The sequence below is a fragment of the Pseudopodoces humilis genome, chromosome 2 (genome assembly GCF_049639895.1).
Source record: "Pseudopodoces humilis isolate 2021_Gansu_Grassland_sample_001 chromosome 2, ASM4963989v1, whole genome shotgun sequence".
NCBI lineage: Eukaryota > Metazoa > Chordata > Aves > Passeriformes > Paridae > Pseudopodoces > Pseudopodoces humilis.
The window spans coordinates 80033158-80047841 of record NC_142201.1 but is presented as its reverse complement, the minus strand read 5'-3'; the positions used below and the strand labels follow the sequence as shown (position 1 = coordinate 80047841).

Sequence of the window (14684 nt, the reverse complement as noted above, 5' to 3'; positions counted from 1 at the left end):
AAGAAAAGAAAAGAAAAGAAAAGAAAAGAAAAGAAAAGAAAAGAAAAGAAAAGAAAAGAAAAGAAAAGAAAAGAAAAGAAAAGAAAAGAAAAGAAAAGAAAAGAAAAGAAAAGAAAAGAAAAGAAAAGAAAAGAAAAGAAAAGAAAAGAATAAACACATAGCATTTCTATGACAGAATGTGTTTTACAAGCCTAATGTGGAAACCAGCAGAATCAGCTAATAAATAGTAAACATCAGACTATGGTTAAAAATATTTTTTGAAAAAGCAAATCCTTTCCCTTTTTGCTTCTTGCTCCAGGCTCTCCCATCACAGGCTCCCTGGGAGTGGGACTCAGGGATAATCCCCTGGGATACCTGAGGCGTAGAAGCCAACAGGATTAAAGCACCTCGTGCTCCTCAGCATGGTCATGTGATGACCTCCTGATCCCAGCAAAGGCCTCGTTTCCCAGCAAGGTTCCCACTTCATTTGCCTATATGTTGTTCCTGCCCTCCCTAAGCACAAGGAAATCATTCACAAAGTTTTTCGTAAGAAACAAACCCAAGAAAACTACTCTTACTAACAGCAGTAGTAGCTGAAGGAAATAATGGATAATTCATGTGCACTTTTCCCAGCAGTAAAACAGTTGTCCTCTTGCAAGGGGCAGCTTCAAAGAATGTCTAACTTTTAAATCTGCTCATGCAGCTCTGTCAGATCTGCTCAGGCTACTGTACAAGAAGAAAGAGGTGGGTGGTCTGGAGGCTGCCCAGTAACATATTGAGCAAAGAACACAGATACGGTGTTTGCAAACTGCTTAATGGGAGTAAAACAGGAGTCAATGGTTTTTTCCCTGATCCAGAGACAGATGCTCAAAGTGCTTTCTGAAAATCTACTGGCAGATTGTCCGTGTTCCCCACAAAACTGTGGAGAAGACTGTCATGCAGGCTTCTGTGTATCATCAACTGTGAAAACGCTAACAATTTTAGGAGAATAAAAACAATTTTCTTACAAAAAGTATATTATTTCCCTCACTTCCCTTTGCCATATGCTAATCTGAGAAACCCAGTTCACACTGAAAAGTAAAAATGCTAAGTCAAACAATTTGTTCTGGCTCTGCACTGTGTTCACACTTAATCTGACCACATTTTATTCTTGCTTCCTGTTAAAAAAACCAGTTTGCTCAAAAATTCTTTATTTTTTTCTTTTTAGGTTCATTGTTCTTCCTATTTAACCAACCAGATTCTGCCACATCTTCATTTAACTTTATTACTCTAAAGCATATAATCAAAATAGGAATTCTAAGAACTTACAATTGATTCTGTGTCCAAACTCTAATTTTACTTCCTCTCCAACTGCCAGGGGAGAGCAATCATGTGCTAGGCAGAAGACGAAAGCTTGTAATAAATGCCTGCATTTTGAAGCTTGTAGGGGGTGGGGAGAAAGTCACTTGGCTTTCATCTAGAACATGTGATAATGAGATTAACCCTGAAGTGTATATTGTGTGCAAATGCATCTCATGTAGGAATGGGGAAGGACATTGAAGGGTGGGCTGTGGCAGAAGTCAGCGGTGAAGGATTCCTGGTGGAGGGGAGGAATTCCTTTCACACTCAGGCCTTTGGAGGGGTCAGAGAGAACACTCCACGCACTGAAGCATAGCGCTGATGCTCTCCTGCTGCTCTGTCAGTATGCTGCGATTTGCCCTGGGTTTTCTGCTCGTCATCCTTCAGCCATCCACTGGGCAGTTCCCCAGAGTCTGTGCGAACGTGCAGAGTTTGCTGAGCAAGGAGTGCTGTCCCCCTTGGGATGGAGACGGGTCCACTTGTGGGGAGCTTTCCAACAGAGGGTCCTGCCAGAACATCCTTCTCTCCCAGGCTCCGCTGGGACCACAGTTCCCTTTTTCAGGAGTGGATGACAGAGAGGACTGGCCCTCTGTATTTTACAACCGGACGTGTAGATGTGAGGGCAACTTCATGGGATTCAACTGTGGGGAGTGCAAATTTGGCTTCTCTGGGATCAACTGCACTGAAAGGCAAGTGAAAACAAGGAGAAACATCTTCCAGCTCACCGCCAGTGAGAAGAACAAGTTTCTTGCCTATCTTAACTTGGCGAAGAACATCCCTAGCCAGGACTACGTAATTGCTACTGGCACGTATACTCAGATGAATAATGGCTCCAACCCCATGTTCAGGGACATCAATGTGTACGATCTCTTTGTGTGGATGCATTATTATGCCTCTCGAGACACACTCTTAGGTGGGTCCAATGTGTGGCGGGACATTGATTTTGCCCACGAAGCCCCTGGTTTCCTGCCTTGGCATCGGGTCTTTCTGCTGATGTGGGAACGTCAGATCCAGAGGATAACAGGTGATGAGAACTTCACCATCCCCTACTGGGACTGGCGAGATGCAGAGGACTGCGAGGTCTGCAATGATGAGTACATGGGTGGCAGACATCCCAGCAACCCTAATTTACTCAGCCCAGCATCAATTTTCTCCTCGTGGCAGGTAAGAGCCAGCCAAGGAAAGGGGAAGGGAATGAACCCATCTGATTTTAAGCACTTCGGTGAGGGGCACAAGATGGGAGCTTAAACACTCTGCCTTCCCTTAGATACCCCTGGAGAGAAAGTAAGCAATACCAGACAGTAAATTGGATTTTATGTGGACTTAATCTTCACTTAGAACTGTTCATTTGTAACTGTTTCTCATTTCTTTCTGACTGTAAGGTTTAGGATGTTTAATTAAGAACATAAAAGTAAAGTGGAAGGAGGAAAGTTATGCCTTTGTGTCCAAAAATGGCCTTCAGCAGCTTAAACATTCTTGATTCTGGTGTGGCATTTAGGTCAGAAGAAGCAGGATTTATGCATATAAATTTCTAGCACACAATCATTGCAAAACAATTGGTGACTGAATGATGGAAATGGAAGCAAAGGCTTTTCAGGTGCTCTACCCGTCTCCCAGTGTATTCCTCCCTTCCACAAGTTAAAAACTATCAAATTAAAATAACCTGCTTTCAATGTTGAGCAAACAGACAAACAAGTAAATTACACCTTCAGAGCAGAGAAGCATTGTCTGTGTAATTCACATCAGCAGTTCAAAGAAATAGAAAAGAAATAATCTCTGTTGCTCAAAGGAACTGAGAGGCAAATGCAATGGTGATTCCTGCCAATTAAAAGCACTTCAAATGAACCCATGAAACACAGTGAAAGTAAGTTTACACAGAAGTGATAAGGTCTCATATAGCTGAGCTATAGTGTCCTATTCTAACACTGAGAGCCCTTTTTTGTCTCTTGCTCATCACTGACACATTGTCTAAAATACCGTGACAAAGGTCTATTAGCTTCAATAGACACACTCCATCATGACAACAGCAACAGTTGCTTCTGTCATTGAAGTCTATGATTGTCTATGTTTGTCTAAATCTATCTTCTGTTTATTTCTGTAGCAGCAGCCTAAATGAAGGTTGGGCAGTTTTAGTGATTTAACAGAGAGACAAATTCAAGCAGCTCTGGGATATTCTGGCATATTACAAATCAGCACCCAATTTGGCTTTCTGGGCTACTTGTGCTGTATTTAGTTTTGATTTGTGCCCTCTGAATAATACAGGGTGTGTATACCTCTGTTATACACACATGCAGGGTGTGTATACCTCTAAAAGCATCTGGAAATACAGAATAACAGAAGTATTTAGGCTATTCTCTGGCATACCTTTTTCTCCTTCAGACGGGTACCATTTCAGGGATCATTCCCAGGAGAATATTTGCATAGAGACACCCTGTCTATGAGACTAAAATTATTTTACTGGCATAGACATGGATTATTTGATGTCACTTTACTTCTGTGCCTGGGAAATTTCCTGGACACATTTAATTTACTGTTTGTATAGCCATATAATAGATACAAATACAAACATGCATTTTCATTCCATTTTCTAAGATTCTTCTTATTTCTAGAAGTTTTAATTTGGATCAGCTCTACTAGCTTAATTAGATTGTACTGTCAGAAAGAAGTGGATCTTATGCTGTTCTGCTGTGAACTGAATAAATTGTTGTGTGAAAATGGTATATGTGGTTAAGTGGATTAAATTAAACCAGAATTTCACTAGTTATATGTGAAAAGTAGAGCTATCAATACAGTATTTTGGATGAGATCACCAAGGTAGGAGGAGACAGGAAATACACAGGAATCAGCAAGTTAGCAGGATTTTCTAAAAGTCATGTAGTTGTCTGATAGTTGAGTTTAGTTGTTGTTTTGGTTTTTTTTTCCAAAGGCTTTATTAATTGTGCCCAGATTCCTAAGATATTTTCATCTTGGTAGTAAATACCCAGAAAATTTATTAGTAGCAATTGATATATTTAAGAAACAGTCGTGCTTATAATTTCTTATTTAAAGTTATTTCCCACTAATATAGTCTTAAAATTAAGATCTTTTTTTTTAATAGAAAAAGTTGCTCAAAGATATATTTTTGTATAACTTTAAGGGGTGCAGGAATAAAAGTTATGCTATGTTTAAAACACATTCAGTGTCAGTGTACATAGGTAAGAGCACCTAACTCATTTGCTGATGTTTTCCAGGTATTTTCTGGAAATGTTTATCACATATTTTTCAGCAACTTCTGGAAATGTTACAATTTCATCAAAATTTCCAAAATAAGTGTTAACTTTACCTTCAAATATTATCATTTCCCTCTAATATCTTCCATCTATGTATGTCTCTCTTGTCTTATCCTGAGAAAGAATGAAAGAGATTGAACATATCTACATTTTCAGTCATGAGTTTGGGGTAAAGATATTTCTTTATTAGCATTGAATCCAAATTTAAACAGTTGCTTAATAGGGAATAGCAGTCAATACAGTTCCTTTGAATAGCACAAAGTAAGAGATCAGAATATCACTCCAGAAAATCAAAAGGGAACAAATATAGCCTTAGCTTGAACTGGAAAACAGCCACAGATCTGCTGCAGAAAGCTCTGATTCTCTAAGCTCTGTAGCTAAACAGCATGAGTGAAAAAAAAAAAAATAGAAGAAGAAAAAAAAACCCAAAACAACAGGAGAATACAGAAATGTGAAGGAATTTGAAGGAATTCAGGCTTTTAGCAAGCATTCAAAATAAAAAGAGGGCAAGAGAAACCTGTGAATAGCACATCAATAATATGGTGTCTTTTTTAGAATTATGTGTCTTTCCAAAGCATAACAAAACAATGCCTGTTATGTTAGGAAATGGTTTTATTTTAAAAAAGGTGAAGTGCCTATTTGCAGAACAGCATCCCTCTTTCTTTTTTTCTTTAATCCCAAAGAAAGGAGAAAATACTTTATTCAATTGAAGGGTTGCCATGGCAACATGGATACCCATGGATACATGCTGAAATTCTTGCTTTCACCTTACTTTTTCTTCAACATGCTGCTGTTATCACTGGGCTGAGTGAACTATCCATCCACATTTCTCTCATATTTGTCATTTAAGTGACACTTCAGATTCCTGCCTCTTTTTTACCAGCAAGACTATCAGGAATCTTTTCTGGTTTTGTTTGTATGCTTAGCTCATGTTTTAGGGTGGGTGGGAAGGGTTTTCTCATGTTTTCAGTTACTTGTTTGCAATGATTCAAGTGTTATACTCAGCATTAGGACTGCATATATCATACTAATGCTTTAGCAATTTTTGCAATTCTATGTCAACTTAAGAGAAAACTGTATGGGAATTGGAGATATTCTATAACATTTTGAGAGATTTTTTTTTTGTTTTGTTTTAGTGCTCTTTTGTACAATTATTCAAAATAATGGATTTGCAAAAAAAAGAAACACAAAGAAAAAAAAAACCAGTTGAAAATGTCTCTGCCCATAGAAGGAGGGTTGGACTAGCTGACCTTTAAAGGTCCCTTCCAACAAAAACTGTTCTATGATTCTAAATAGTAGGAGGTTAATTTTTTCTCTCTTCTACACCAGGAGTCATTTCAAGAACAACTGAAGTCAATGGAGGTGTTAATGCATAAAAGCCTACTGCAAATTAAAAGCAGAATCTTTCTGCTGGCAGTTAACTTTTGAGTCTGGGAATCCCCACAGTGTGCTAGACATAAGATGAAGAAAATAAAGTTGGAGAATCTAAGTGCTATTTCAGTTTGCTGTTGTGGTAAGCAGGAAACACCACCAACTTCAGCTCCCTCTATTCTGTCTCTCCTAAGACTTGAGAGAAGCAATTGCATAACACGGAGAACTGGCTGCTCTCGGATGTGCTGGGGTAAGCCTGCTGACAATTCTTTGTTGCAAGCATGGAAAATTTCCCTTAGCACTTCATTCCATATCACCCTGAAGAACCACTTACACAAAAGCAAAGCTGCTGTAAAAGAGAAACAAGTTACACAAATAGAAAATAGATTAAATGCTTCTGAACTAATAATGACAGTACTTTAGATCCATTACCTGAAAACATGACTTCATAAGAAATATGAATTCAGCTATTCAGACATAGTTATTTAATTCTAAGTATGTTTTATCAGGGAGTTGTATTGCTACCTGAATTGTCTGACAGCATTATTTGAAAAATTATTTTACATTTACCTTTAAAAACTGCAGGAAATTTTCATAAATACAAGCACCAGAAGCCAGCACTTCTTGATTCTTAAATCAGCCAGAGTCTTACATCCATCTGCTTCTGGACACCCAAGGAACTCACAAGCTTTATATTTTACTGCAATTTAATAGGTTGTGGTGCCAGCTACGGGCTGGTACATTAAAAAGCAAATGGGGCAACTATAAAGAAAGAATTTATGAAGGGTGTTCTCTAATGGTATGATTACATGGATTATAAATTTCTCTTCACATGCCACCTCATGACCACAGCAGCAAGGTATCACGATCTGTGCAGAGCAGAAGCAGCCACTTGGGTATCCTCAGCCTCTGTGTCCCTGTCCATGGGAATATGTGTGGGTGACAGTGGAGCTGGGTCCCTGGATGCTTGGCTCTCCTCTAATGTATAGCCATGCTTGCTCAGGAGTTATGTAAAGTAAAAGATGAAGAATTTACATGTTTAGAGGAGTATAAATCAATAGCTAGGTTGATTGCATAAAAACTGGGGTTCGTTAATAATTAATCATCAGAAGAGTCCTACCATCTCTGTCTAGACAGATGTGTCTGAGTGATTTCACAGTAGACATGGAGACAGCAGCAGTGATGGTACAGCTTGGAGACAGCCAGAGAGCAGGGACTCATGGCCTGTCAGACCAAGAGCTGCTAGTGAATACCTCATCAGTAATTGTTAACAGAATTTCCTACTCCAGCCCAGTACCATTTTGAAGTGCTTAATTTGGTATAGGTTGCCCTCCAGTTCTGGGCTGCTTTCAAGCAAAATGGTGAAACTCAGCCAGCTCTTACTGAAAGATGAGAAAATACCTTGAAGGCCCCAGATTTGTTTTAATGCTGCCAGTTCATGTTTGTCTCATCTCCTTTTAGCTTGAGTTTCTCAGCTCCCCCAGTTTATTTATGTGCCATAAGGGGAAGAAAGACAATTAAGGACCTCACCCTTTTAGATGTTTCTTAGAATGCCTTCAAGGCTTTGCTTTGCTTATTTTCTCCCTTTCTTTCAGTCCTCTTCATGTTTAACTTTTCCATTCTTGCAATATTCAGCAGAAAATTAAGAACCAGATATAAATATACACAATCTCTTAAAACCCTTTTAGTCTGCTACAGATACAGCAGCTTTCAAAGTTGCAACTATAAAAACAAGGTGCCAAGGTACGGTTTGTATCTGGGAATTTCCTTGCATTTTCCCAGTTTTGATGCCACTTAATTAGGATTAAATTATGCCAGGCCCTAATGCAGCCAAAAAAAAAAAAAAATAAACCTCTTTGTAGCTGCTAAATGTTTTAAATCTAGTGTGAGAGCTGTGCTTTAATGACATTCCTAAGCAAGGTTGTGAGAGTAAGTAGACAAAGACAGAGAAAGACAATGAATCAGTGCAAAATCTCTTCTGGCTCCATAACGGGATGCAAGGCTACAACTCAGGAGCCCAGACTTCATGTAGGACAAACAAAGGTGAGAGGAAGTGTCGAGGAAGGTCATGAAGTACCTACATCACACCTCTCTGGCTGGCACACACCAGCAAGTCAGGTGGTTGCTCTGACTGTAGTCTGAAGTGCTTCTGCTAAGCTATCTAATCTGCAACACAACAATATGAAAATATGCTGGTAGAGCTTCTGAGGGGAGCTCAGTGGCCTCAGAGAAGAAGCAGTGGAAGGGATCAGTTCTAATCCAGAGGTGTGGATTAGCCCTTTGAGTGGCTCTACTGCCCCAACAAACTGAGGAACCTGAGATCACTTTGTGAGCACCTATTTCAATACCACACAGAACTCTCTTTTCCCAAGTGTTTAGGTATATATTAACAGTGTTGAATGCCCTTGTGAGTACAGATCTAATAAACAAAAATAACCCCAAGAAATCACTCACAAAATTTCCCATAGCTTTGAATTTAAAGACAGCAAGCAAAAGACTGAATATCACTGAAATCTTCTGTAATGCAGTTCCCTTTACTTTGGCACAGGGGCTGATCTGTGCAAGCAGTTGCAAAGTAAAAGACAAAAGGCTTTCCCATTTGCCAAAGGTGTGAGACAGTAGCCTCTACAGTCTGTTTTCTAAGAAACACTCAGAAGAGCTGTGTTCAGTGTCTCAACTGCAGTATCTCACAGAGGGATGTTTTTTGCTGGGTGCTACAAGGTCCAGAAGCGATGCTGCATATTCTGGACTGCCATCTACTGGTATTTGCTCTGCTGACTACTTACATAAGTTTTTCCTTGGAGTATCTTCCTAACAATTTCCCTGGAACTGGTGAACTCACACAAGCAGGTGCAGCTGGAATTTGAAGATTTGTCCAAGCTGAACTGAGAAATTTTCTCCGGACTGTTATATAAGGGAATAAAATATCATGTTTTAAACCAACACATTTAGAGTAGAAAGTATTCCTGTTGAAGGAAAAGAAGGCAGTGATGTGACCCATTTTATGGATGCTTTATGCAGATCACATCCAGAAAGAACCATTTGACTGATTTATGTTCTATTATCACTTACACATCGCATAACTGTTAAAACAGCCAATTAGAGTTTCAGGATAGACACATAATTAATATCACCTATTAAATTTTTCTGGAAAAGCATTCTGGTTAATTTTATGAGTAGGCCTTAATTTTTAGTTCAGAAAAAGATTACAAACGAGTTTTCATTCCTGGCACTTATGTTGTGGCATTTCTTGACCATGACTTCCCAAATGCCTTCTAGCTTCTGTCTCCTCTTTAGAATGAATTTGGTTAGTCAGACAGTTAATGAGGGCTACACTGAGACATAAATGGAAAAAAACCATTAGCACTCTAAAAATTTATAAGCCTCATGACATTAACAATTACATTAAATCCCACTGAAATGGATAAACAGAACCAAGGTGGAAAGTTTCTTTGTTTAGAGATATATTTAAGCTCATGCTTGAAGATTCCCTCTCTGAATATCTGAGAACTGGGTCTTGAACACAGCATGTGATTCCTCTTTAGGACACAATAGGAATATATCCCCAGGGTAGTGGGAAAACAATGAAAGATAGGAGATGGCAGGATGGAGAACCCAGGAGATATGAGCCTAGATAAAAGCCATAGGAGAGATAAATAGAAAATCCACACTGAGCCAAGTGACAACTGAGAAACAGGTTGAGCTTCACCAGCCAAGACACATTTGCCTTCATCACTAATGCACTTTTAGGGACACAGAATGGTACATTTTTATAAACAAAAAAATTACTAGAGCTTCTCCTGAATCATCCACCTATTTTCCTTCTAATGGGAATAAACTCAGTAACACAAACCAATCATAAAAGCTATGTTTTGTGTTTATAACTGTGGGCCTCTCCCTGTCACTATCTCTCCTTTCTTGGCGGGGATTCTTAGAAGAGACTCCTCAGAGACACACTCCTGACCTGAGTCCCTCTTAGAGGGACAACCCTGACCCATTTGGTGAGCTTCCGGGGGAAATGTGCTGGTGCAATTCTCTGCTGGAAAATGACCTATAGCCTCCAAGGGCACTTCAGTGGTTTTAACAGAGATGGACAGATTGCAGCTTACAGACCAGTGCCAAAGGATAAATTGCTCTGATAAGCTTTCTTATATACCCCCAAAATAGATGAGAATAATTTTTTCATGATATTCATATTCATAGAAAATTTATCATTTAACAACTCCAGATTCTTAAGGACTTTGTTATATCACCAGCTTCATCAAACGTTATCTGTGAATTTGTCATCAAATCCTTTACAAAAGGATTCATCTGATCTCCTTGCATTCGTTCAAAAGTTAATTCAGCAGCACATCAACTTGCCTTTGGCTCTGTCTTTAGATAGTTCAGAAGCACATCTGAGCCTCCAGGGTGTGATTCATCCCACCCTAATGCAGAAATAGAGCATTAAGTTGAACACTCTTAATTTTGCTTCCCTTGCTAACTGCAGTCCAGAGACAGTTTCTGCATTGATTTTTTTGCTCATTTGATTTCATCGACTTAGTTAATGGAGAGAGTTAGGCACCCCTAGAGCTAAGTGCATCTCACCTACCAAACATCTGGTTTGGGAGAGCTGAATCACACTCAGGAGATGCCCCTCTCCTGACTCCAGAGGTCGTCCTGAAGAGTTGCTTCAATCTCAGTTTCTACATGGCTAGTATAGGTGAAATGAATCTCCCACCCACTTCCTTCAACAGAGGATCTCATGTTCTTCCATCTCATTCAAAGCAGAGATGATTGCTTTCACTCACCTCTTTGTTCATTGTTTTGGCCCATGAAATAGAAATATACCTTAGGATAAAAGAAATTGAGGTTTCAGTGTTAGGTGTTTTCTCCCCTATGATGTCTCACTCACTAATTAGACCTATTCTTTCTCTACTCAGCTTTCTCATTAACATTGATTACTTGCTAACTGCAGAGTCCTGTGTTTTAAAGGGGTCTCTGGTGGTTTGGAGTTTTACTTGTTTTGATGTTTTTTTCAAAAGGAAAGCAGAACGATAAATAGTTGAGTTTGATTCAGAGCCTCAATATTACCTTCTAGAACAACTTCTAGAAATTCTGAGCCACTGTTTTTCTGTTTCATTCTCATAGACCCACCATTGAACTGCCTTGTTCTTCCAGGAATCTCAAACTGGACTGGCAGCTTCTGCAGATCATCTGAAAAATAATGACTTTTTATGTCACTGTAATTGGACTTTCTCTGTGAACCCAGAACACTTATAAAATTATACTGGATTCTGGCAGCATTTTACATCACTATCCATCTCTCTAAGGTCCTTTCACAGTCTCCATCACTATGGTATTTCAGTTGGTGATATAAGTTCATCTCCACAACATTTCTAGGAATTACAGCAGCAAATTTTCCCATTTCATACATGTAGCATCATTAAGACATGGAGAAAGTAAGTGTCCATTTACCCTGATAAAGCAAACACAGATAATTTCATAATATTTTTTTTCATATTTCAAGTCAACATTTCCCACTCTTACTGTGTGGAGTAAAAAGAAAATCTGTGATTATGGCTTTGTTTGGTAGCCTGCTGAAGCCAAAAATCCTCCATTTAGCAAATTCAGCAGCAGATTTAACTCTGTGTCCTGTTGCATTGGTGGGTAACACTGAATTTAGCCTCAGTGAGTTTTGAAGAGCATGAATTATTTGATGTCTTAGTCCACATGGATAATTTCAAATACAGATCAGTGTATGACTCCAAAATGTGCACTGTATAAGAGGGCTGTTTTGTATTAAATAACCATCTTATATTAAAATTATACACATAAAAGGTAAAAAATTATATATATTCTTGAAACAAACTTATTACATTGTACATTTTCTTTGTTCTTAAGAAAAAAATCATCAAAGTACCTCTTTTGTTTTATTTTTTTTGTAATTACAACTCCTCTAACAGAAAGTGTTTTATGCAGGTAATTTGCACTCGGTCTGAAGAGTACAATAGCCAGCAGGCTTTATGCAGTGCCACGAATGAAGGGCCTATAAGGAGAAATCCTGGGAACAATGATAAATCAAGGACCCCAAGGCTCCCATCCTCAGCTGATGTCGAATTTTGCCTTTCACTGACTCAGTATGAATCTGGACCCATGGATAAAATGGCCAATTACAGTTTCCGAAACACTTTGGAAGGTAACATGCTTTATTCCATCTGTAAAATGATTCTCTCTGGGGTTAGAGTCTTCAAACTCTGGGCAGTTTGAACTGATTTCATGAAGAATAACTGTCAAAGAAAGAAAAAGTTATGCTTTCACCTGGAATAGCAGCAGACAGAACCACATTAAAGGTGTCTGATAACAAACTAGAAACTATGGACTAGATCAGACGCTAAGTCTGTTAGGAGATACTGTCTCCTGCTACAGTCTGGACCAGGCACTGCAAAAAAACACAGCACAGCAGAAAAGGAGTACATCCAATAGTCTGCTTGTGCACAACCATACGTAACCATGAAACCATGGAGGGTACATGTTTGCCCGGGAATTCACTGTCTTCCAGGGATCAGGCTTGAAAACAGGTGTGAAGGAGGATGTTGCCAGCTGGCACGTTATGTCTACATCATTCCACTGTGAACTCCATAGTATATTTTTTCCCGAGCTCTAAGGAACATGGATTAAGTTACCCTTCAAAAATTACACTTAATATAATTTCCAAAATAATTTAGTTGTTTATCTTAGTTACCTAAACTATTTAACTGTTTTGAATTTTCCTAATTGGCTAGTAAGCAAAAGTTCTTTACTAAAAGAAATTCTTAATTATCTGTCTACTAAACTCTTTTGAATCTTGTAAAATTGCTAATAAGCAATAATACACTGTACATTTATCACTGAATATATCTCTACGATATCATATATCGGCTGAATCAAATGTGATCTACTTTTGATCTCCCAGAGTTTTGGGTTGCAAAGAACTGCATAAGGGCATAACAATAGGAGTAGGAGTGGGAATAAGAAGAGTTATAAAGACAATAAGAGGGATGCAGCAACTCTTTTATGAAGACAGGCTCAGAGAGCTGGGGTTCTTCAGCCTGCAGAAGAGAAGGCTGAAGGGGAAACTTACTGTACCTTACTGTACATTTAGGGGGCTTATAAAAAGAAGAGAGAGGGACTTTTTATGTGGTCAAATGGTGAGAGAACAAGGGGCAACAGTTTTAAACTGAAAGAGTGAAGGCTTAGATGAGATATTAGGAAGAAATTCTTCACTCAGAGGATGGTGTGGCACTGGCACATGTTGCCTGGGGAAACTGCTCCATCCCTGAGTGTGTTCAAGGCCAGGTTGGTTTGGACCCTGATCAACCTGATCTAGTGAGTGGGATCCCTGCACATGGCAGAGGGGGTTGGAACAAGGTCCCTTTAAGGTCCCTTCCAACCTTAACCATTCTATGATTCTAAGACAGCAAAAGTTTTAATATGTTCAGTCTTAGTCTTTATGTAGCATGTAATGCCTTAAAGCTTTTTTGGGAAAAGTGGACTATTTTCTTTTTTAAAAATAGTCAGAAATTCAGAATTTGTCCATTTCAGTCTAGAAAGAACCCAGACAATAATTGTCTGCATCTCCAAACATACCTGTGCTTTCTGTCCTTGAAACCAGAAATACATAAAGTATTGTAAAGAAAAGGTGACATAACTGAGTTGAGGTTTGCCTACATTTTACTCCATAAAGTGTGTGAATAAATGCAAAGGGTGGAGTAGAAGGGGTAGAGAAAAAGGAATTGAAGTAAACCAGTGATGAATTACTGAGGGTCTACCATCATGCTACTGGTATTGTAAACAAAACCAAAAGCACAGTCTGTGGGAGTTTTTTTATTTTGTTTTTTAACCTGAGTTATTTCAACACAACTTTACACCACAGGACCACAAACATTTCTGCCAACCAACTTATTTAGCTAACAAGATACTGAACTGTACTGTGAAGTCAAGAATTCATGGCTAACATTGAAAAAGACGGTGGAAAGTTTTTAAAGAAATTTTACTGAAAAAATTCCCTTATAATTGCATTAACTCCTTTCTTAAAAATGGCTGGCTTAGTTTTTTGTTGTGTAAAAGTGCCAAGCTTAGATTGGCAACTTGCATTTACTCTGTCTGCGCCTACTCCTTGACTGTGTTCTTACAAACCTGTTAACACTTCATAGTTCCTAACATTTTGTTCGTTTTCAAAGCAAAACATTTTTCAACCCTGCTTTACTTATATGCACAATTTTGTACTAATACACCTAAAGTCAAATTGTAATTTCTTTTAGATCCCAAGGAAATCCAAAGTAAGTGCATTGACCTTATTGGAGTTACTCTAGGTTTAGGAAAGGTGATCAGAACTAAGCCAGTGACTGTAACTGAGCACTTCCTGATTTACACCAATGTCAGATTTACACCTCAGTCTCAGTTCTGTAATGAAAAATACTTGTGATCACATAGAACATCCCCTTCTGTGAAAAACTTTATGCTTTTTCTTTCTTCAGGCTAAAACTTTTATCCTTCAAAGGGGCAAGTATCAGCATCATTATGACAAGAAGGCAGGCTGAAATTTCTATTTGACTAACATAAAGTGCTGCTGCAGGGACAGAAATTATGTCACTGAAGAATTTATATCACAACAGTCATAAACAGAAAAGGTCAATATTGTTCAATAAAACACTCCCATGAGGCTGTGCCCATGAATTGCCCTCTCACTCTGTGGCAGACCAGGTT

At 38.7% G+C, this 14684-nt stretch overlaps 1 protein-coding gene across 1 annotated transcript in view; it reads left to right on the top strand.

Annotated features, from left to right (window-relative positions):
- The first annotated feature begins 1429 nt into the window (after positions 1–1429).
- The window catches only part of TYR (tyrosinase), a 42776-nt gene continuing 29521 nt past the window's right edge, over positions 1430–14684 (top strand). The window contains exons 1-2 of the mRNA XM_005516180.2: positions 1430–2481; positions 11919–12135. Coding sequence (XP_005516237.1) covers positions 1639–2481; positions 11919–12135 — 1060 coding nt within the window. The 5' untranslated portion in view covers positions 1430–1638. The remainder of the gene's footprint in view (positions 2482–11918; positions 12136–14684) is intronic.